Source organism: Cucumis melo, chromosome 8, assembly GCF_025177605.1.
Source record: "Cucumis melo cultivar AY chromosome 8, USDA_Cmelo_AY_1.0, whole genome shotgun sequence".
Taxonomy (NCBI): domain Eukaryota; kingdom Viridiplantae; phylum Streptophyta; class Magnoliopsida; order Cucurbitales; family Cucurbitaceae; genus Cucumis; species Cucumis melo.
Window position 1 is genome coordinate 8,440,708 of NC_066864.1, and position 23,760 is coordinate 8,464,467.

Genomic DNA, 23,760 nt, shown 5'->3' on the forward strand with positions numbered 1-23,760 from the left:
AAAACAGTTCTGACTTATTATGCTTACCTCACTTTGTCACATTACAATCTCCTCCTGTTATATTATTTCATTTACAATCACTTGGTCCTCAGTATTTTAGTACTAAAGCTGAAAGAAAATTTTGAGGTCGGAAATATCCCTCATGAATAACGAACATCCTTAGCAGTTCATATTTTTCACTCAACCACATGGTAAGTCCTTAGCTTTAACACCCTTGATCAATCATTCAAAGACTAGGACCATTAGCTGGGAGGTTTGGTCTCGCTTCGAGGGAAAGAAGACTCGTCATCTTTTTCTTGGTTTTAAAATAGAAATCTAATGTGATGATGCTAGAAGTAAATAGATTACCCAAACCGAAGGTAATTCATGTTATTGATACAGACTAAATTAATACAAAATACAACTTGATTAGATCTATTGCCAATTTCTACAGAGAAGCAGGTCACTATGGACTTTGCTGTCGAAGGGTAAGACAACGGATAGACAGTAAGATGATTGGTATAGAACACTCCTAATTTATGGGTTATGCTTTTTGACAAATTTACACAAGTTGATCTACTTACCGTCTGGGTTGTCTGTCTTACCTTTAATTCTAGTCATCTTGCTAGCTGGAAAATGTAATCTGGCTATCAGAGGACGAGGTGCCCTTGTTTTTTGATCAAAACCTCTTACACAAACGTAACCTGCAAATTGTCGTCACTCATTTGTGAGAAATACGAAATGTATTATCCTCTTCTGTATAGCTTCAGAGGAAGTCTTGAATTTAAGTAGACTTGAGGCAACTAGCTGTTTGGGTTGTGGAAAGTTTATACTTTTTATAAGGATGTTCCTCATACTTCTATCTTCTTCAAACTTATCTTTCCAATTTCTCGGATGTCAGTAAATTAACAGTTGTGATTCTGGTTAGAGAATGTGTTATTCCTTTTTTCTTTAATACCAAACGTTAAAGGTACTCGGATTTAGGCTGTTTCAATTCAGTCGTGCTTGGTTTATGTTATATTTTCATTTATTGAAGTTGGGTTGTTTATATATGAAAGAGGATGTATTAGGAATTGAGCGTGGATAGAAGAGTGGTGAATTTTTTTTTTTTTTTTCGGGGGGGGGGGGGGGGGGGGGGGGGGGGGGGGTGCTCTAATGTAATATCTATTTTCTGGCACACCAAGGTTTAGAGAAAGAAGGATTGGCCACTTCCAGGGCTATGCGCTTAGTGCTTCAGGTGATTCCAACATAATTTAATGGTCTCATGAAAACTCGAACATAACTCTATCAGTTAATTGATTCATTTGGCCTCATAACCAAAGTGACTCGGTTGAATTTGCAGCACATTTTTTCGTCTAGTTTTAAGTATCCAAGGTCAGCATTCAGACCATTTGCCCACTTTTTCGGGAACTAGAAACCTATTTTTGTGTGGGGATTCCCTGTTTAATTTACCAAACTCATATTTCTCCTCCACACTGATGTAGTTGTAGCTTGAATTAACTAAAGAGGCTCCCAATACTCAGCCACCCAATATCAGTCCCCTCAATACCTCTATCTTAGCCAACATGCATGGCTGATGTTAGCGTGTTAATACCCATCCTATATTATCTATATGTTGGACAATTAACGAAAACTTTATAGCAGAAACTGAAAAGATTCTCTTAAAAGTTCAAGCAGGCCAAAATGACCTCAACGTTTGGGAATCAAAATAGAAAATAGAATGATTTTAAGTTCATGAAACAAGATAAGATTTAAACCTAATTCTTTTTATAGGAAAATTTTCAAAGACAAAATATTTTACTATTGAAGCATAAAAAATAAACCTTGGAACCAATTGCGACTAGTTGGGTGCAAGGTTTTGTGGAGGTAGAAGGTAGAGTACAACTTACGAGAAAGGCCCATAGAAGGTGAAGATGATGGTTTATCAGTGAAAGTACATTAAGCTTGAGTTTTTCATGTGGTAGGTCTGCAGGAGCCTGAATGGATATGTTGACCTCCTTTTCTGTCAAATTTGATATCTCATGATCAAACTAGTCATTCTTTAACGCCTTCTCTTTTAGGATAAAAGCCTAAGGTCTTAGATTCTTTTTGTCTCATTTTTTCGGCTCTTTATGGTCGGAGGTTTCGCTAGACAACCACACCATTATGAGAATCTCAAATAAAAACGGCTGAGGAAGATGAAGAAGTTGATTTTGGCAGGAAGTAACCTATTTCGTTATTTTCCACTTTCAGGTTGACTTCCATGATATCCATCCGTTCAAGTCACCACGCTATGAACAGGAAAGTCGCAAACTTTGATCCATCCACTCTAGGAGGGTACTATTTGTAGTATTCATAGTGGTTTCAAGATGAGTAATGGAGTTGGTAGGATCCAACTTTTTGCCAACCATTGAATGATCCCAAGATCTTTGCTTTAACGTTCATTTGGATGGATGTAAGAATGCTGAACCCGTCATCGTGACAATTTTTCCTCCTTGGTACTGTTAGTGATATATAATTAAATTTTCCCTCAACCACAAGCTTAAGTTTTTGGGTGAATTGGTGGTTTAATATGGTATTAAAGAAGGTGGTCCAGGGGGAGGTCATGCGTTCAAATCCTTGCATTGTCGTTTCATCCCTGGAGAGTATATTAGTACACCTAAATTAAGAACAAAGAAGTAAAATTTTAGATAAGTATTTTAAACCAAGCGTTTTGAAGACTATTTGCAAAGTTCTGTTGTGAGTGTTTTCTTCTTAAATGTTTTTAAATGATTTCCGGTTCTTATTTATGTTTGATTTGAACTAATGATTTCCATTGCAAATGTTTTAAAGAGATGATTATGAATGGTTTCTAAACCATTGGTTACTTCCTTTTAATGAGCTATTTTTATGTGCCATAAAGAGTAAAGGTCACCATAGGTGTATGGGGCTACATGGTGATGAGATTCTGGTTAATACGTTGAAAGGAACGTGTTACACTTAGCAGCCTGGACAACAAGGACGAATTTGTATATCCTCAGATGCTGTTGTTACAGTAGTCTAAACGCAAAGTTACGTAACCTAGCGTAGAAGATGATTTAGGATCCTTGGCGAAAGGAATGTTGGTAACTAATGGGCGTTATACGAAATGAATGTTTATATATGAAATTGTGATGTTATATGTAAAGATGGATTTAAATGTTTTTGATTTGTTTGGCGAAATAAAGTTTATAAAAGATGTTTGCAAAAAGGATTTATTAAAAACCTCCCTCAGTCCATGGACTTATGTTTTAAAATTCATCTTTCAGGGAGCAGACGTTAAAGGCCAAGTAGGGAAAGTTGGGAGACTTGCTAGGCGAGAAGGTTGCCAAGGGGTTTTAGCTTAAGTTTTAAAATTGTTGTATTTATGTTTTTAAATGTAAAGCTGTTGTAATTACTTGGATAAAGATTAATAAAGTTTAGTTTGATTTATCTTCTCTACGTTTTGTTTGCATATCGCGTAAAGATTTTTTATAAGGTATAAGTTAGGTTTAAGATAGGTCATGAGGCAATTAAGCAAAGCTTAAGAAACTGAAGACTGAGTGTCTTTGACGTTTAGAAGCGTCAAGGATGCTCAAGTCGCACCATGTCTCGCATACCAAGCTAGGGCGTGTGTGGGGCGGGGTGTGACAGCTTTGTTCATCGGACTTCTCTTTGGTGGCATGTTTTGTTGAAGTAAAAGACACTAACTAGTCTGGAAGATTCGTGAAGTATCTAACGTAGTGTAATTACAAGACATTTCTAGATTTATCTAGAAGTATGTAAATAAATATATTATAAGAAATGTTCTAGAAATAACCTAGGATTTCTTTAGGATCCAAGGAATTAGAAGTCCTTTGGATAGTGATAATGACATTGGAGATATCTAGTATAGTATAGATCCAAGAGAAATTCAGAAAAATCCTTAGCTTAAACTCAAGATCTCGCACTTATGAATAGGAGTTGCATCTCCATTTGTAAAGAAAACGAGCAAAGAGAGGATGAAAGAAAAACAAGAGAGTCAGAGAGAAACTTAGAGTGAAAAATGGTCGAGTGTCTCAAGGTGTCGACCTTTGTAAATTCTTAATAAAAGTTTTGTTCTTTCAAAGAGATTCTCTCTTTCTTTTGTGCTGATTTCTTCCACATGTTACACTTTGGTATTAAGAACAACTTCCTTGTAGGTGGCTCTGTGACTGCCTTTAATGGGTGCTGCAACATTTAATTTGTAAAATATGGCAAGGCTCTTTCTTTGTTCTCCTGCAGGGACCAATATGTCCTTCCTTTGTTCACCTGTAGGGATCAATATGCTGACTGTTTCCATTGTAGACTTGTAGTCGAGCTTAATTAACTCTATTGAGTAGCCATTCTTGATTGTTTTTTTCGAGTCATGCAATATGATCATCAACTCTTCGTTCCTTGAAGAATTCTGTTTAAGTGGCAAAGTGCAAGAGAGGACTGAAAGTATCCATGATCATCGCTCTGAGCTCCAATGCAGTGAAATGGAGAAGGCTTTGTCTTTGGATGATTGGGTGAGTCTGACTCTAGAGCCCCTGGAAGTTTGATCAACTCGATCAAAAAAGTTTTCCTTTGGATGCTTGACACTCTACTTGGTTGTGGTTTAGTCAACGTGGAATTTGGGGGATTAAACAGTGGTGTGTTTCATTGGCCACAAGAAACTGTAGGTACAACAGTTGGAGTTGGCCAGATGAAACTGAAGTTAAAAGTACATATGATTCTATGAGAGGTGCTTTTTAAACAAAAGAACCAATTTTAGAAGTTATAGATTGAGAACCAAATATCATTTTAACACGTCAATGAGTTGTAAAACACAGATGTCGAATCATATTTTCATCAAAATTTTGAGACCTAAAAACAATCAAGAAATTACTTCTTCTTCTTTTTTTTCAACTTCCATTGAGGAAAATAAAATGAAGGAATACAAAGGCATAAATAAAAACAGCCCAACAAAACACCCCGAAAGGGGGTCCAACTAAAGGAAACGTTTCCTAAAGAATAATTACAAAGAAGCTTCGAAACCGAAGCTCAAAGAGATATTGAAATCTACCCAAATCCCAAAACTCCCAAGGAACTCTTTCCTCCCTCTAAACACCCTATCATTCCTCTCCCCCCAAATATCCCAACATATAGTTTAGGAACGATGTTAGAAAGAGAAGTGTAAGTTGTCAAATTAATCAACTAGTCTATAAGCATGTATGATGCATTGGAAACTTTGAGCTTCTTTCACTTTGTAGGAAATAAATTCAATGAATTTGATTAAATATCCTCCTAATTATCAAAAAAAGTTCCAAAAGACTCTTCTATAGACTTAGATATTGTTACCTTTCCAGAAGCAGCCTTGAATCTCTTCGGTCGATAAACCTAGTAAATGAAAAATGCATTTCTCAGAGACACTGACACTAAAAGAGAAATGATAAAGAAACCATAGCCTTTTACAATACACACCCTTGAATATTGTTGGTATGGATGTTCCAAAGTACACTGTCCGCCTTGAGAGCTTCCATAACCAACTCCTAGGAACATCAATTGGGTTAAGGCTAGAATCATGATCAGCAAATACCTGCATAAGGATGAGTTCACTGTTAGTTTGGCTTCACGTATCTACACAAACAACATTCATGCACATCGCAATACTTAAAGTTAGTGCTTCATGTGAAATAATAAAGCCATGTTAGAACTCCTTATTACCTCATTAACTTGAAAGTAAGTTCCATTAAGCGGAAAGCTTCCTCTCATTGCTGTTCGACATGGGATCTATCATTGCAATTGGTTAGCTATTAGCTTAGTCAGATATTATGGGGATAATTGTGTGTATTAGCGGCCCCTCACCAGAAGTGTTCCTCTAACCACTTCGGAATCAGCTTCTCTAACACTATTACATGAGAAACCTTCTTTTTCTCTGCACAGTCCACCACCTTCTTGAGAACTACAATGCGTATGTAGTTGTTCAACAGAATTTGCTGTCTCTCCTGATGAAACAACAACCATTTTATTTTATTGGGATAGAAAATGTATAAATAAATATATCCACACCAGCTAATCTGAGCATAACTTGGTGGATAAGGCACCAATTAACATCTTGATAATCGATGATTCCATCTCCACCTAATTGAACTCATTTCTTTTAATAATAATAAATATATATTCCATGCCGAAAAAAAAACTACCAACCTCAACTTTAGGGGTTGAGATGAACCATCACAAAAAAAAAAAAAAAAAAAAAAAAAAAAAAAAAAAAAAAAAAAAAAACTCTCTCTCTCTCTCTATATATATATATATATTAGAAAAACTACTTTCGTCAAGAAAAAATTGAAAGATTACATGGGCACAAAAAAAACAAGTCCACAAGAAAAGGGGAAGCTCTCTTTAGAAGGAGGGAGTCCAACTAAGTGAAATAAATCACAAGAAAAGGGGAAGCTCTCTTTTGAAGGGGGACTCCACCTAAGTGAGTTAAATCAATTTCAAGTAATCATGGAAAGGCCGTGGTAACAAAAGAAGTTCTTTAAATCCATGTATACCATTCACATAAGAAACCTTTTTGTTCCACTTGTCCTCAAAAAGTCTATTGAAATGAAGCAGAATTATTGTATACAATTGTTTGGTTAAAGTAGAGAACATTGATGAATAAGTTCAATATTCTTTTAATATCTTCTGACAGAGTCTGGACAGCATGTTAGTCAATTTTTATTTTTACCTGGTGTCCATATGGCAAGAAGGTAGAAGCATGGATCATCAGGTTCGCGCCGCTCCAATTGTAACTGTAATTACAGAGGAATTAAAACAATCAGACAATTTTAAGCACAGCATGAATCAACACTTCAGCTTCAAGATGTAGAAGTAACTAACCTTTTCTAGAAGAGGATGGGAGTCTGGAAGTTCATAACTGCATGATGGTAAAATACAATCATAGCCTGATTCAGGAATTGATAGTAATACTAGTAAATCTAACAATTGTTCTCCACATTCACAAAATATTTCAACACCATTTCGTTTCTCCAGTTACTCCTTTATCTGACAAGACATCTCCTGGTTAACGATTTTATCTTTTAGAACTTGGAATTGTGAACTTACACTTGATGCTCTGTTCTCAGTCGACTGATATTTTTAAGCTTAGGCATGGGAATTGATGCTGCTTCTGGACTTAAGAGGACAAGCGCCTTTGACATGCTACCTTCCTGAAGTTCCATATTTTCTTGCATGTAATTCTGTACGTGCTTAGTGAATGCTTCAATATTAAGCTTTATGGTAGGAATCTCATCAGGGTCTTCGTATAAAGTATCCTCAATGTCAATTTCAGAAATCTGTGGGCATTCTGGCTCCGGTGTCTCTGGTTCTTCAATAATAGGATCCTTGTTACTTCCTCCAGATTTCACGCTGATTAATTGCTGATTACTTTCAATTGGCTCTGATTCCTGAGTGAGAGCCAACGGTTGTTGATGAACAACTACGGCCTGGTTTATATCAGCTTTTCTTTCACTTGCATTGATCAAACTCTTTTCTTCTGGCGCTGGAAGTGAAAGCCTCGCACTGCATTAATGTCACTTAGTAACTTGATTTGTCAGTACTTATATTTTATATTGAGCAAGGATTTTCTCAACTACTTTTTTCTCCCAATTTTACTTGAATGGTTGTAAAGAGAAATTGAGCCAACAAGCTAAAATATAAACCTAAACTGAAAACGATGGTAAAACAAATGAAAAAAATAAGAAAAATGAGAGAACATAAGCTTGTAAACAACAGGCTGATAATAGCACCTGTGATTTATTGGAAGAGAAATAGAAAACCTTGAAACCTATATTGCAAAAGCCAAACCTTAAAACCTAATTTTATATTGATTTATTTAACATAATATGAGAAGAAAAAAAAGGAAAAGAAAAAAATAATTTCACATAAGATAAAATCAAAAGAATTTATCGCACCATTTAAAATTGGACACCACACAACATAGTTTTTTATTACTTGACCAACAAACAACTTTAACGCAACGACCATTTATAGCCATTTTCACACGTCAGGTCCTAAAGTGTGATTCTAAAACTTTAAGAAGCAAATAGACAATAACCTCAAAACCAAAATATATTTTGTCCAAAAAAATTACAAGTCGAGCACACTCAGGAAAAGGCTGGGAGAACTTGCCCATAACATTAAAACATCAAACAGGCTATATCTAACTCATCCAAAGAGGAGAGAATTGCAAACCTCGCAAAAGCACTGGCAAAATGCCTGCACTCTCCTCTCATTGGACAAGCATTGCAATTTGGTTTGCTTTTTGTGCAGAAGACCTATACCAGAGGATGCTGCTTGGTTCATCTCCAGTATGACAGACAACTTATCAGAAAACAATACACTGAAAAATAATTACCTTTCCAAAAGTAATCATTTGGTAATGCAGCTCATACCTATGACCATAACATTAAAGGTCAGTTAAGGGACCAGTATTGATGATCGATTTTTGTTCTATTGACGCCCCTGGAAAATCATAAAAAGAAATACAAATCTATCAAATAGGATATAAAGGGAATATCTTACAATGTTCTTTGGTCAAGCTTGCACAGTCGAGGCCAGAGATACTTTTGAATGGATTCAAGAACTGGGTATCTGCAAGGATACAAAACATTATTCAGTGTTCTAATAGCATACTACTTCTAAAACTTTTAAGACACAAGTTCTCATACTGATTACTGACAGCTCCAAAAGATGCAGTTGCAGTGATTCTGGCAGTGGCTGAAGAGGTACCCATCCTAATCTTACAGCTATGCGTCCAACATTGGTATCCACCTGTTGGGAGAAAGTAAAAAAACTGTAGGCCTTTACATCTGTTCTAGCAGCATTGTAAAAACCACTCATTTGGACTTACCGGAAAAGCAACTTGCTGCAGAGTAAGAAGGCGTACACACTCCACGCTTTTCAATCCCAATCCCCTTATGCTGAGTAAATACTCTCTATATGTTTGAAATAAAAAAGCCTAAAGAATTTAGTACCTTTCAAACAGTATTTTGCAATACGAAAGAAACAGTGTTCAAGAGTTCAGCTTCTTTCAATCTTAATTTAAAAACAAACAAGCTTACTTTACTTGATCAGGCGGAACATCCCTTAACCACTCAAGATCAGTGCTTCCATGATCTTTCACCAGACGGTCAAGAAAATCCTGCTCAAATTAGAATAATTTTAAGCCTAGTAACTAACTAACTGCAGTTTGAAAAGCTGAGATGCTTAGCCAAGGAATTTGAATTTCATTTTCATAGTTAAAGATGTACTTTAATTCTTTCTGCAAGCCTGTTGTTCATCCCTCGTTCTCTGATCGTGTAAGCAATGTCATCAATATCTGCACATCTTACGGCTTCCCAATCCAGTGAGTCCATTGTATTTGTAGTTCTCTCTCTCCTTCCAGTCGCCTCCACCTGTTTCCTAAGGCTGTCCCAATCAACGCCAACTCTTTTTTCCTTTTTAACTCGTTCTCTGTTTGGTTTAAGAATGTCTGATTTTGGATCATTGAACTCGCTACTAAGTGAATGATCATGCTTATTTTGAGCCGGTTCTCCTGTCTTCCAGCTGGTAGGATCAAGAGAATTATCTATCAAAGAATTTGGTAGAGTTTGATGTATGTTCCAGTGGCTCATTGAAGTCTGTGATTTGATGCCATGGGGTACTTGAATCAATCTTCCGTCAGACTGGAACATCACATTGTGATCACTTAATTGATCAAGACTGCACAATTCCCTACAACGTCTTTTTGCTTCAACATTGTTGGTGTTGACAACTGTAGTTTGGGATACCAAATTAAGTGTCTGTGAACGTTCATTAGTATGATATACATCCCGTCTTTTGTATACGTAAGAAAATGGAGTAACTTCTCTGCATAGTTTAAAGCACTCAACTTCTGTACCTCCTGAGTTTGAAATTTTCTGCAATTGATTACTTGATTGACTAGGGGATTCTTTTAAATGGTTTTTCGGAGAATCTGGAATTTCATCGTGTTCTCTTTGACAAACAGACTTCTCTTCAGACGTACTATCATCCGATGAGTCAGTAGCACCGGCAATTTTAAAGTCTGACTTAAGTTTATTTGTTTCTATAACCCGTTTGACCTCCACAGATGAAGCAGACCCATTGCCACATATATCTTTTGATGACAGATCTTTTCCACAGTTGCTTTTCAAGCAGGGTATTTTATCTTCAATTGATAGTGGACAAAGGGAATTTATAGAATGCTCAGGAACAACGGACATTTGAGATGATATAGCAGCATCTGCAGTCTTCTCATCTCCCGAAGAAAATGCTTCTACTGTCGTATTAATTTCTGTTGTCAATCTTCTATCTTCCAATTCGCCTATTTTTTTACTACTATAAGATGTAACTGAGCACTGGTATCCACGCATAGAGGTAACCCCAGCAGTATTACTTCCTGAAGAATCACTGCTGGTCAGAAAATTTTCTTCGGCTTGGTCAATTTCGCAAATGGTCGTGCAACTTTGTTTACAAATTGGTTGATCTGAAATCTGCTTTGCCCATATTACACTATCTTCTGCTTGGCGCAAATTAACTTGTGATTCGTTGAGGATTAAACTTGTCTGTTCATCAACACTTGACTTGTGGAGGCTATTGGATTTTAAGGGATAACGTGCAGCAAGTGACATAAATGCCGAGCTGTATGGAAGGAACAAGCAAACCTTCAGAAGATATTTTAAATATTCTGTTTTATTGCATGCTAAAACCATAGTTCACCTGGAAAGATGGTCTGAGACATTCTGAGTGAGAAAAACTCCGATTACCGAGTCTAAAACTGATCCTTTCCACTGGGAAAAGCCTCTGTCTCCTGTAAAATTATTGTGTGAATGTTAAAATTTTAAAAATTGAAGAACGATGAAAATGAGTATTTTTTCCCCTTGCAATTGGTTTACTCAAAAGGTACACCTTCTAATCTCTGAGCTTTTCTTTTTTCTAGCACATTCTTGATCAAGTTCTGCTGGCAGGGGCAGATGCAACTTATTAAATGGAGTCCTCCACACTCAAAAACACAAAAAAGGAAGAGAAGAAATATGGATCAAGACATTAGCTTCCTGCCAAGGAAGATTGAACTACGGATCAAGTGTGGGCCACACACTTCAGCCAGCAGCTGGGGCTTGCACTGGCACCAAAGGAGACGTGGAACCACAGCAACAAAGTACAGTGGGAAAAAATTGTGATATGATTACTGATGGGGTTTCGCTCTTTCAACAGGGACAGGGAGATTATGCTTTGTGTGAGAAAAAGTTATTGGTGGGCACAGATGCAAAAATAGGAAATTGTAGGTTTATCCAGCTTAGGAAGTAATGAAAGAGAAGAGAGAGAACCAGTTCTTGTGGGGAAGGCATGGAGAGGGGGAGACAGCCAAGTAGCAGAGCTGTCAAATGTCTATGAATTCCATCAATGGAATTACCTTTGCCCCACACAACAGAACAAACTGGAACTCTGAAGGGACGATTAGTCATTCAGATGATTGATTGTAGCGCTCCTCACAACTTTATGGCACAGTCTAGCTAATCCACGATGACCAGCTTCTTTGAAAGGGAATAATTAGCTGACATAACCTAGTTTAGAAGTTCTTGTGGATTTCATTCCCTGTGAACTTGGAAGCTATAAAATAATCCTTAGGATGTGAGACATGCAGTTAAGCAGCAAATCCGGAACACGTCCAAAGTTGGAGAGAAGGGAGGGACTACAAGGAAATCCCTCTGTTTGCACTCACTTGTGCCTCTAAAAGTAAGATGGTTAGTGCTATTTGCAAGGAAGGACAGGAGGTGACGCTAGAACATGGGGGCATTGACAGTACATAGACAGATGGAGACATACCTCAAGTGGAAGAATTGCTCAGCCGGAACCCCAAAAGTCGTTTTGTGCCCTCAAGGGCTGCCACCACAAAGAACAAACGACCATGCTGAAATCCTCAAAATAAGGTGCATCACCCATCAATGTTAGACCCTAGCCACCTAGGGATACCCACAAGCATAGAAAGATGAAATTAAATCATTAGTGTGGGATGATGGAGTGAAGGGTTCTTTCAGAACATCTATTTTATCATTTAATTTTTATCTGATTTTGTTTTCCTATTCAGGCTGGGTTTAGTCTCTAGTTACTTATCATTGAGTGCGACCAAAGTCCCATGTTGGCTAGATAAGAATGACCATGAGTATCTAAGTGAGACAACCATCTCCCATGGTATGAGGCTTTTTAGATGAAACCAAAATCAGAGCCATGAGGGTTTAAGCCCAAAATGTACTATACCATACCATTGTGGAGATATTTGAATGGTCATTCTCCCAAACAACAAACAAGTATTAGAGTCATGCTCCTGACTTAGCCATGTCTCTAGAATCCTTGAGCGCTGAACAAGGAAGTGGTGAACCTTAGAAGACGTAGTCGAGGTGGAGATTTGTGGGCAAAGCTCTAATGGACTATAGGAGTTGGCTTGGATAAAGCTAAACTGATAGATGACTATTTCAAAGAAGGCTCAACAGTCCCTTGTTCGAGGGGAATATTGTTGAAATGCAACCGAAGTCCATCCCTAGCTAGATAAGAGGATAATTGTGGATATATAAGTGAGGACAACTGTATCCAATGGTACAAAGCCTCTTTGATAAACCAAAAGAAAAATCAATATGGTTTTATGTCCATAGTGAATAGTAACATGCTATTGTAGAAATATTTGGAGGATATGTCTCCAAACATTGATGATAGGAGGATTTTTTACCACCCAATATACTTGATCTCCGTTGTTGGGTTTTATATATGCCAAGGACGCAGATGTACAACCTAAAGAACAGATCATGTTCAAGTAAGGTCGCCATATGCCACTCTCTCCTCTTCTTCATTTTCTGTTACTTCTTTCTAGGCTACCTCCATAAATGCTATTTGTCTTATTTGGGGACATTCATCAGGGCCTTTTTTGCCGCATATAAAGCATCCCCCAGCTGCAAATTTAGCATAAGGATTGGTTGTTTTGATTTTGGATGTGGAAGCTTCAAAAATTTTCCTTGTGTTCACTGTCCTTTTATATAATTTTCTCCTTTTCTTTTGCATGTATTTTCATCGGTTATCTCACACTGTGGTTCCCTTGCCCTCCAAAGATTATCATCCTATTTGGTGTGCTTGTGCTACCCCACTATTGCCTTCTTGTATTCTAATTTTCTTTGGTGAGACTTATTTATATGTTGTCCAATTGGTTGGACTACATACACAAGCATAAGTAGACTTGCAAAGTTGGAGGAGCTCCTCCTTCAACTTATTAAGTAATACACGAAGGAAGAAAGGAGGACCCTCCAACGAAAATACTATTCTTATTTTTATTGCATGGCTGATGCTTTTCTTCTTCCCGTCCTTTCATATACTATTGAAAGCAATTAACAACAACCCGAGACTTACGTGGAAACCCGAGAACCGGGAGAAAAACCACGATACTTTAGTTTTTATTATTTTTCTTATGAACTGAATACAATAGGTACAAAGGGAGAATAAATAAAGTACAATAGAAATAAGAAAGGAAAAGATCTAGAAAATATTTAGGAAATAAAATCTTATATATTATTCTTTCCAAAAATACTCTAGGACAAAACCCTGCTAACTCTAACACTCCCCCTCAAGTTGGGACGTAAATACAATGAGTCCCAACTTGCTAACGCAAAGGTCGAAGTGTGGTCTGAGAAGCCCCTTGGTAAGAACATCAGCAATCTGTTGGCTTGATGGAATGTACGGAATGCATATGCTTCCACTGTCAAGTCTTTCTTTGATGAAATGCCGATCAATCTCAACGTGTTTAGTTCTATCATGTTGAACTGGATTGTTAGCAATACTAATAGCGGCTTTGTTATCACAAAAAAGCTTCAATGGTGTCTCACATTCCTGATGAAGATCTGACAAGACTCTCTGGAGCCAAATTTCCTCACATATTCCCAGACTCATAGCTCTGTATTCAGCCTCAGCACTGCTCCTGGCCACAACACTTTGCTTCTTACTCCTCCAAGTTACAAGATTGCCCCAAACAAAGGTACAATAAGCGGACGTAGACTTTCTGTCAATAATAGATCCTACCCAATCTGAGTCAGTATATGCCTCAATGGTCTTTTTATTTGTTTTTCTACACATCAACCCTTTACCGGGTGTATTTTTCAAGTATCTCAGGATTCTGTTAACAGCTTCCATATGTTTCTCATAGGGAGCCTGCATAAACTGGCTGACAACACTCACAGCAAAGGAAATATCATGACGAGTATGGGATAAGTAAATTAATTTACCTACAAGGCGCTGATATTGTTCTTTATCAACTGGAACTTGATCATCAGAGTTTCCTAGTTTACAGTTGAATTCAATAGGAGTATCAGCAGGACGACATCCCAACATACCTGTCTCGGTTAGCAAATCAAGGGTGTATTTTCTCTGAGACACGGAAATACCTTCTTTAGATCTGGCCACCTCCATTCCAAGGAAATATTTCAGATTTCCCAAATCTTTGATTTCAAATTCATCACCCATTCTCTGCTTTAGTAGACTGATTCTGTTTGATCATCTCCAGTCAAAACAATGTCATCCACATAAACTATTAGAATAGCAATCTTCCCTGTCTTGGAAGCCTTTGTAAATAAAGTATGGTCAGAGTGCCCTTGACTGTACCCTTGGGACTTGACAAAGGTAGTGAATCTATCAAACCATGCTCTCGGAGACTGTTTCAGACCATATAGGGATTTTTGGAGTTTACACACATGCTGACCAAATTGGGCTTCAAATCCTGGTGGGGGGCTCATGTAGATTTCCTCCACAAGGTCTCCATTCAAAAAGGCATTCTTAACATCCAACTGGTATAGAGGTCAATCTTTGTTCACAGCAACAGATAGCAGGACTCTAACAGTATTCAATTTAGCAACTGGAGAAAAAGTTTTTGAATAGTCAATACCATAGGTTTAAGTGAATCCTTTTGCAACTAACCTTGCCTTGTGTCTATCAAGCGTACCATCTGCTTTGTATTTGAGAGAGAATACTCATTTGCATCCTACAATTTTATGTCCCTTGGGTAGAACACAGATCTCCCAAGTTCTATTCTTTTCAAGAGCCTTCATCTCTTCCATAACAGCATTCTTCCATTCAGGACACTCTAGAGCAGTGTAGATATTTTTCGGTATTATGGTAGAGTCAATGTTTGCTGTAAACGCTCTAAACTGTGGAGAGAGATTATCATAGGAAACATAGTTGCAAATGGGATGTTTAGTGCATGATCTGGTACCTTTTCTCAATGCAATTGGAATGTCAAGGGAGGGATCATACTCATCAAGTTTCCTTGTATGACTCTGTTCAGCTTCATCGTTACTGGTTTCTATTCTAACCTCAGTCTCATCCTCACGGTTCATTTCTTCCATATTTTCAAGAACAGCAACATCAGACTTGTCATTCTCACTCATTGTATTATCAGTACAAGGTTTTGTAGGGTTTTCCATACCTTGGTCTCAAGGAGGTTTGAAATCTTGGACTGGAGCCGGCGGTTGACTAGTAGGGGACCCAACTTCCTTTCTGAGACTCCTCCTGTAATATGTTTTCCAGAGAACTTGGTTTGTGGGTAAGATTATGGGATGAAGATCAATGCCAGACACGGTAATAGAAGTAGATTCAACGAATTCAAAGGTGCTGTTAGACTCTTCACTAACACTCTCCCCCTGAAGATGGCTAACGGGAAAGTAGGATCGGTTTTCACAGAAAGTAACGTCCATAGTGACAAAGTATTTCCTAGACGGCGGGTGAAAACATTTATAACCGCGTTGGTGAAGGGGATACCCAACAAACACACAGGCTTGAGCCCGAGGGGTAAATTTGGTTTGATTAGGGCCAAAATTATGGACATAAGCGGTGCACCCAAACACACGAAGAGGAACCTCAGAAACAAGACGAGTAGAGGGGTAAGACTCCTTAAGACAATCTAAGGGAGTCTGAAGGTGGAGGATACGAGAAGGCATTCTATTGATTAAGTGAGCGGCTGTAAGAATAGCATCTCCCCACATGTATGATGGAAGGGAAGTGGAAAGCATAAGTGAACGGGCTACTTCCACAAGGTGACGGTTTTTTTCGTTCGGCCACTCCATTTTGTTGAGGAGTGTAGGCACACGAGGTTTGGTGAACAATTCCTTTGGAGACTAGAAATTCACTAAGGTTATGATTTTGGAATTCCCGACCATTATCACTTTGAAGAATTGCAATTTTTGTATGAAATTGTGTTTTGATAGTATGATAGAAGTTTTGGAAAATGGATGGAACCTCGGATTTATCTGTGATAAGGTAGACCCAGGTAAGACGGGTATGGTCATCAATGAAAGTTACAAACCACCGCTTTCCCGAGGTGGTGGTGACCTTGGAAGGACCCCAAACGTCACTATGGATGAGGGTAAACGGTTGTGTAAGTTTATATGGTTGTGAGGGAAAAGAGACTCGATGTTGTTTAGCCCGGATACACACATCACAAGATAAAGAAGAGACATCAAGTTTAGAAAAAAGGTGGGGAAATAAATATTGCATATATGTAAAGTTTGGGTGGCCCAGTCGAAAATGCCACAACATACAGTCTTGTTCAGAAGTGCTAAAGTAGGATGACAGTAAACTAACCCTAGACAAACTACTACATGAGGTATCATCATCAAGGATGTAAAGCCCCATGCTATGCCGGGCAGTGCCAATCGTCCTCCCCGAGCTCATGTCCTGAAAATAAATTGATTCAGGTAAGAAAATAGCTTTACAATGCAACTCACGAGTGATCTTGCTTATAGATAACAAATTGTAAGACAGTTTAGGGACATGCAAAACATTCTGGAGAGCAAAACCGTCAAAGGAAACTATTTGTCCTTTGCCAACGATCGGAGCTAGAGAGCCATCGGCTATTCGGATTTTTTCATTACCGGCACACAAGGCATATGATATAAAGTGTTCCGAAGAACCTGTCAAGTGATCTGTAGCCCCCGAGTCTAAGATCCAGGGATTCTTCCCATCAACGCTAATAAGCCCAAGGGACTGGAGCATACCTGACTGAGCAATGGCACCCAGAGTCAGAGTCTTGATCTGGCTTGCAGTAGGATCAATTGATTGAGAAGTGCTAGCAAGGGTAGTCTCACTAATGTAGGCACGTCCTGAGTTCTGTTTCTCGTTGGAGGACCGTTTCTTACCTCCTAGGGGACGACCGTGAAGTTTCCAACACTGATCCTTGGTGTGCCATTGTTTCTTCCAGTGCTCACACACAGGAATTGACTTTCCATTATTCTTGTCACTGTCATGATTTGAGGACCGAGCGCTAAAGGCAGCGGAGTCAATAGTAGGGGTAGTCAATACACCTATGGCATTAGTGCGATCCTCTTCCAGGCGGACTTCAAAACAAACTTCCATTAGGGAGGGAAGAGATCTTTGTCCGAGTATACGACCACAAACATTATCAAATTTAGGATTAAGTCCTGCAAGGAAGTCATAAACACGGTCAGCCTCTTCAAGTTTAGCATATTGTGTACTGTCATTTGGTGTGTCCCAAACTGTCTCTCTGCACAAGTCCATCACTTGCCAAAGGAGAGAGAGCTTGTTAAAATAGGTAGTTATGTCCAGGGTCCCTTGTTTGCAATTATGGACCTGTTTTCGCAGTGTATATAACCGAGAGACATTCTGTCGTTTCAAGTAAAGGGTCTGAGTTGTATCCCATAAATCTTTTGTTCTGGCTGCATATAGTAGAGGCTTACCGATCTGTGGTTCCATACTATTAATCAGCATGGACCGAATAAGTGAGTCCTCTCCTTTCCAGAGTCGTTCCAAGGCGCCTCCTGGTGAAAGACGTACAGTCTCTCTAGTTAAGAAGTCGAACTGGTGTCGACCTTCGAGGAACATCTTTATTGATTGGGACCAAGAAAAATAATTTTGACCATTCAATTTTTCTCCTGAAAAATTCCCTGTAGACGAACCCAAAGAGCTAGTTATATAATTTGACGGTAAATTAGGGAACGAAGTTACAGGGTTCTTGGAATACATCGGCAACTTGGTTGGTTTGGAATGCGTCGAAGATTTGCCTGCTTCAATGTCCGATCTGTTCTGAGGTTGATCAATTATGTTACCAGAAAACAGCGGTTGCTGTAAAGAGTCAACGTACAGCGGATGCTTACTGTACAGATTTGACAGATTTACGGTTGAAGGTTGCTGTCCGGAGCTTATAGGCAGCGTGTGAGGATGCGGATGGCCAGAGGGGTTTGACGGTTGGACATCTGACGGCGCGTAGAAGGGAATGGGTTGGGCGGTGACGTGAAATGGCGGCGGCGCGTGCATCACCTTCTGGTCAGACGGCGGCACGTACGGCTGCGGAACCACTCCCATTGGGTAGATCGGCGGTTTCTGTAGGTTCTAGAGCAGTTTCTCCATGGCGGCGGCAGCAGTGACGGGTTCAGTTTCGATCTGGGTTTCTCCTAGGTTATTTTCTAGGGTTTCGTTATTGCTTTGCTCTGATACCATATTGAAAGCAATTAACAACAACCCGAGACTTACGTGGAAACCCGAGAACCGGGAGAAAAACCACGATACTTTAGTTTTTATTATTTTTCTTATGAACTGAATACAATAGGTACAAATGGAGAATAAATAGAGTACAATAGGAATAAGAAAGGAAAAGATCTAGTAAATATTTAGGAAATAAAATCTTATATATTATTCTTTCCAAAAATACTCTAGGGCAAAAACCCTACTAACTCTAACAATAACACTAGATGATAATTTTCTTAAAATCCACTCTGTAACCTCTATGTCAACTTGTTCTAATCGTTATTCTTACTTTCTCCATTGGTCTCCCACATAGAACTGGACTGACAGCAAACACGAGTAGGGGACAGGTGATGCTGTAGGCAGTCCATAGCTGCGGTTGTTCCAACATGATTTGTGTCTGGACCGATAATCTCCCTCTTTTGAGTGTGAACTACATCACCACCAGACACAATTCTAATTCCAGACTAGTGACTAATTATTATGAAACTAAACATTATTTGATTGATTTAAAAATGTACAAGGGAAGCCTTTTTATAGGTTAAACACAGAAGGCTTACAACAGGTTTAATGAGAGTTTAAAATTGGGTGATGTCAGAAACTAGGAATAGAGACTGTAAAAATCCATTTGAGAACCCTCCAAATCTCCAAAGTACCGGTGAAAAAGACAGTATAGGCAGTTGGGCTTGTCCATTCCAAGTCCTATTTTTTCTGTTTAAGAATAAAAAACAAAGTAGGGCCGTTTAGACTACCGTGCATTCAACGAGAAGTAGTGCAGGCCAGTCCTACATCTCAGTGATTGACAAGTTTCTTGAGAAGTACAATGCACAACATTATCCAATTGGGATTTGAAACCTAGCTATCAATCATGAAATTAAGAGGGCTGGGTTAGGGTTGGGAATGAAGGTGTTATACAAAGCTGTATTGGATAAAACTCTGCTCCTTTAGGTTCTCTTCGTCTACAGAATATATTAGATGGTGAATGATGCTTACATGCATGGAAATTTTCAGAATTTTGAATTTTATACAAATTGATTTCCAGTTAATTCCCTCACAAAGAAAAAACTTGAAACCTTGCAACATGTGGATGCTGAGTATGTAACTGTACCTTGTATTAGATGCATCTTTGCAATAAATGAGTCTGTTCGTCCAGAAAAAACACTTCTTTCTTCCTCCCACCATTTCTCCTTAGCTTCATCTGATCCGTCAACAAGTTCCTTATTGGAATTGTCCATTAATAGCTTCCAGACTCTAACTGTCTCTTCATCAAGATCAACTTTGGCATATCGTCTTCGTTTTTTGACAGGATCTAAAGAACCTTCAAATGGTACTATAGAGCCATCTCCTCTATACACAACAAGTGCATTGTGCTCTTGGTTCTGCATCTCGTAAGTTACAATTTCATTCTGTTTTTCATATAATGATATTTTTCCTTCTCTGTTAATGTCTAGCATCTTCATTTCCTCAACCATGGCATTGGTAGAAAGCTTCGATCCTGAATTTATTTCTGAAAGAGACCCTGTATGACACTGCAATTTATTAGGAAAAGTTCTTTCCCTTGAACTTTTTTTTTACAAAATGTATCAATAGTTGATATTGATGAATATATGGAGTTCTGATGAATGAACCTGGAGGAAATTGGGAAGTTTTGCGGTGACTGTATAAAGCAAGCTTTGGATGCTGCTCTGCTCCATCCATATTGTAAGAAGTAAGAGTTTTTTGTTTTTCCCTCAACACTGTTCCTTGCATCTTGATCTTGTCAACTTCGGCACCTGAGGATGGGTGATGTCTGTGAGAACTCTCAACTCTTTGAAGATCAGTAACTGCCAGTGGTTGTTTGTGGGAATATTTTGACTGCCTGTTGCAATGATGGGACCATGAATCCAAAGTCCAAACATGATCTTGAGCGTTGCATCTTGTGTGTGTCATCTTCATCTGGCCTGTGGCCAAGCTGGACTCAAAGGGTTGTAATTTATTGGGACTCGCTGATCCTTCATGTATCCTTGGGAATAAACTGTGGTTCTGAGGTCTAGGTAGCCAGTACTGTGCTTTTGATGTGCAAGAATTTTCCTTTAAGCTACTTACTTTGCATGTTTGTCCAGTAATATTAAAATATGTGCTAGATGGGCCAAAATTTTGCACCTTATCAGAATTCTCTTTAGGAAAGTACTCTGCTTGTGGCATCTGAGACCCATAAATCGAATAAAATTCCTCAAGTAAATCAAAACTCCTGGTATCATCTTGTTTGATATTTTGATACCATTTTCTCTTTAAACCCATTGCTTCTTTTCCCTCGCTTGAGATGGTTGTACTACTGCAGAATAGATTTTCTGAACTTGATAACAAATGATTAGTTGAACTGATCCTTCCCATCCCTCTCTCATTCTCATGGTAATTACTTTGAAGTTTTATCCAGGAAGAGCTATATTCAATTGGTATATCAACAATCGATGCCTGGCTTTCAGAAAAGCATTTCGAACCTTCTGGTTGGTGCTTCATTGAAGGATTTGGGTCATCAAACATGTCAGCTTGTCCATGGTTGAACACTGCGTCATTTTCATTGCAATGCTTCAGTACTGAATGTGATCGATAACTTCCAGTAGTTAAAATATGAGCCAAAGATTCTGAAGAGTTGGATGAAGATTCGAACAAAGAATTTTCATCTTTCTGTTTTCCTTCATTGTCAAATTTTAAACTCTTCCAACATTTTTTCCTACCCCGCTTTCGCTCTTCCATATCAGTCGATGCGCCTGTTTCTATTATGTTGACGCCACGCTTTCGAGTGTATGTCCTTAGACCTCTTGAATTTTCCAAAGAACCAGCTGGGGTGACTGGATCAAGAGTTCCTGGTTCAAGAGGGTTTTCCAGGGATTTGTTGGCTGCATTCTTTCGGACATATTTCCTTTTAGTTCTCACGTTTTCTTGAGAATTGGCAGCTCCCTGACTAGCTGGACTAGATGTTCTTGGTTTGCCTTCTTCCATTACCTTGGGCCTGTGCTTTCTTTTATGTTCCTTCAACTTGGTTATTTCTTTTACAGTGATATCAATATCTTTATTAGAGTTGTCAGTATTAATTGGTGTTAACACCGAAGCACAAGATGGATCCAAGACTAGCTCAAAAACATCCTGCTGGAGGCCATCCTCATCTGTTCTTCTACTGACAGTCTTACAATTTTGTTCTTGGCCTTCCTCATCTCTTGTTTCTCCTGCTAGTGTGCTTTGAACATCAACTACCTGTTTGAGCACCACATTTGTCCTCTTATCTGGTGTTGGGGGTACGAAATGGGGGATAGTCTTGCTAGAAAGTTCACCTGATATGATTTCATGGTCCAGAAAGAATGTCAAAAAAATATTCCGGACATCTAAAAAGGAAAAAGTATGTTTCTAATGAATCAAAAACATATTTAAGAAAAGGGCCATCCATTTCTGGTTCATTTTTGCTTCTGTAATCATGAATGAAACAATATAATTACATTACCTGAAAACATCAAATAGCAACACAAATCTACTGCACAGAAGCAGATTGATGAAAGAAATATTACCATGTCATAACTAATGATCCTAAAACAAACATTTCTGCTATGTTTATGTACAGTTGCGATAAGCCCAAGCCATTTCACCCACTAAAAATCCCTATGAATTGGGGTAAGGTCAATTTTAACTGCAATGATATTGGTTTAAGAATTCAAAATCACTCAGATAGTGATGTAACTTACCGAAGCTGAAATATCAATCAAAATCAAAAGTAATCAAGCCGAAGGATGATTCATTAATTAGCAAGACTTACCCTGTGAAATGGACTCTACTTTCTCCAAAGAAGAAGAACTAGAACAACAGTTTGCCTCATTCTGAACCCCTTTCATCTCACTCAAATCCACCACCAAAATTTCCCCATTGTCTAGAGTCACCAAATTAGGAGTATCTGAACATGCATTTATTTTTTCACCTTCAGCTTCAGTTTCTTCAATAGACCCATCTGATTTCTGTTGATTTTCTTCCTCATGCGATGGTCTTCTCAAAACGGCCTTTACCGGGGTCACAGGAACCCATGGATTTTCCACACTCATTTCCTCCAAACAAACTGATTCAAACAAAAACTCACAATTATTGCTCAGTTTGAAGCTGTAATTCAATGTTCCGTTCGCCCCTTTAAAATCCTGCAAAAATTTCGCACCATTTTTAGTACTGTTGCATGCAATCATCTTCTCGGTGAAAAATGAAACTCAAACAGAGGATTCTCCATTTTGCAGGATTTTTTTGGCCAAAAACAAAAATTAAAAGAGAAAATGAACAAAAGAAGCAAGAAAACAAAAACCCAAGATAATTAGAACATTAAACATGCTTTGCAAACATACATACATGATTAAGTATGATTATCAACGATAAAAGTAGTAGAAATTACAGTATTTGAAAGCACAGTTGATAGAGAAAGAAGAAACAATGAAGATAAAAAGAGAAAGGCAAAAGAGAGCTTTGTGAACTTTCACACTTTTCATTAACATGAACAGCTACTTTCCAGTTTCACCATTTTTAGTTTCTTTCACTCTGACCGACAACTTACTTTGCCGGTGAAATATATATAACTTTTGTTAGTCCCACTTATTCCTCCTCTACGGCTACAATTTTTTATACTCCCTCCATTCAATAATTTGTCCTGTGACAGTTAAATTAGTTTTAGATAACCACAAAGTCTGAGATCTATGAAAATATCGATAAAATGTCGAAATATGTTTTGAAAAAAATTATAAGACTTTTAAAATACACATTTAAATTAACATCTTTTATTTTAAAAATAAATTAGGAGGTTTATTATTTATGTATAATTTAAATATTAAAGAGATCAGTATTATCCATATATGTATATATAAATATTAGTATAATGTACGATATATTGTGATATTTATAAATATTTTAGTTTATTTTGTTATATAAAAATTATCATTTTTTTAGAAAGTTGTCAAATCTTTTTTTTTTAAAATTGACAAATAATATATCTACGTAGAAAAATGAGTGTAATGGATTTTGTATTTTAAAGATTTTTTTATATAATGTAAATAGGTTTTTTATTTATTTTTAAAAAACTAGTTCTTTATAATTTATATATAGAAACATTTTATTTACAGAATATTATTAACAAAAATTTAATTATACTTTGTAAATAGTTTCAATTTTGTTGGTAAATATTGATAGGACAATAAAAACACGGACTTATCAAAATGTAAAAATATGGATAAAAATTTAATACCAAAAGGATTTCTCTCGGCTTCCGTT

At 37.8% G+C, this 23,760-nt stretch overlaps 1 protein-coding gene across 11 annotated transcripts; it reads right to left on the bottom strand.

Annotated features, from left to right (window-relative positions):
• Positions 1-321: 321 nt before the first annotated feature.
• Positions 322-23,077, bottom strand: LOC103500871 (protein ROS1C). 11 transcript variants are annotated; one of them, XM_017047406.2, is made up of 20 exons: positions 22,979-23,077; positions 22,277-22,646; positions 20,118-21,800; positions 19,598-20,008; positions 10,699-10,789; positions 9,231-10,620; positions 9,047-9,121; positions 8,831-8,915; positions 8,649-8,751; positions 8,503-8,571; positions 8,336-8,372; positions 8,173-8,255; positions 7,045-7,500; positions 6,820-6,856; positions 6,668-6,731; positions 5,803-5,942; positions 5,662-5,727; positions 5,419-5,533; positions 5,296-5,334; positions 3,881-4,505 (listed from the first exon to the last, which is right to left on the bottom strand). In XM_017047406.2, the coding sequence occupies exons 2-20, from the start codon at positions 22,554-22,556 to the stop codon at positions 4,357-4,359; spliced, it is 5,373 nt and encodes a 1,790-aa protein (XP_016902895.1). In that variant the 5' UTR covers positions 22,557-22,646; positions 22,979-23,077; the 3' UTR covers positions 3,881-4,356. The 11 variants fall into 11 exon arrangements, 10 of the variants coding, with proteins under 10 accessions (XP_016902889.1, XP_016902890.1, XP_016902895.1 ...); XM_017047404.2 differs by having other exon boundaries at positions 22,892-23,040; XM_017047405.2 differs by lacking the exon at positions 22,979-23,077 and adding an exon at positions 22,849-22,976.
• Positions 23,078-23,760: the final 683 nt, after the last annotated feature.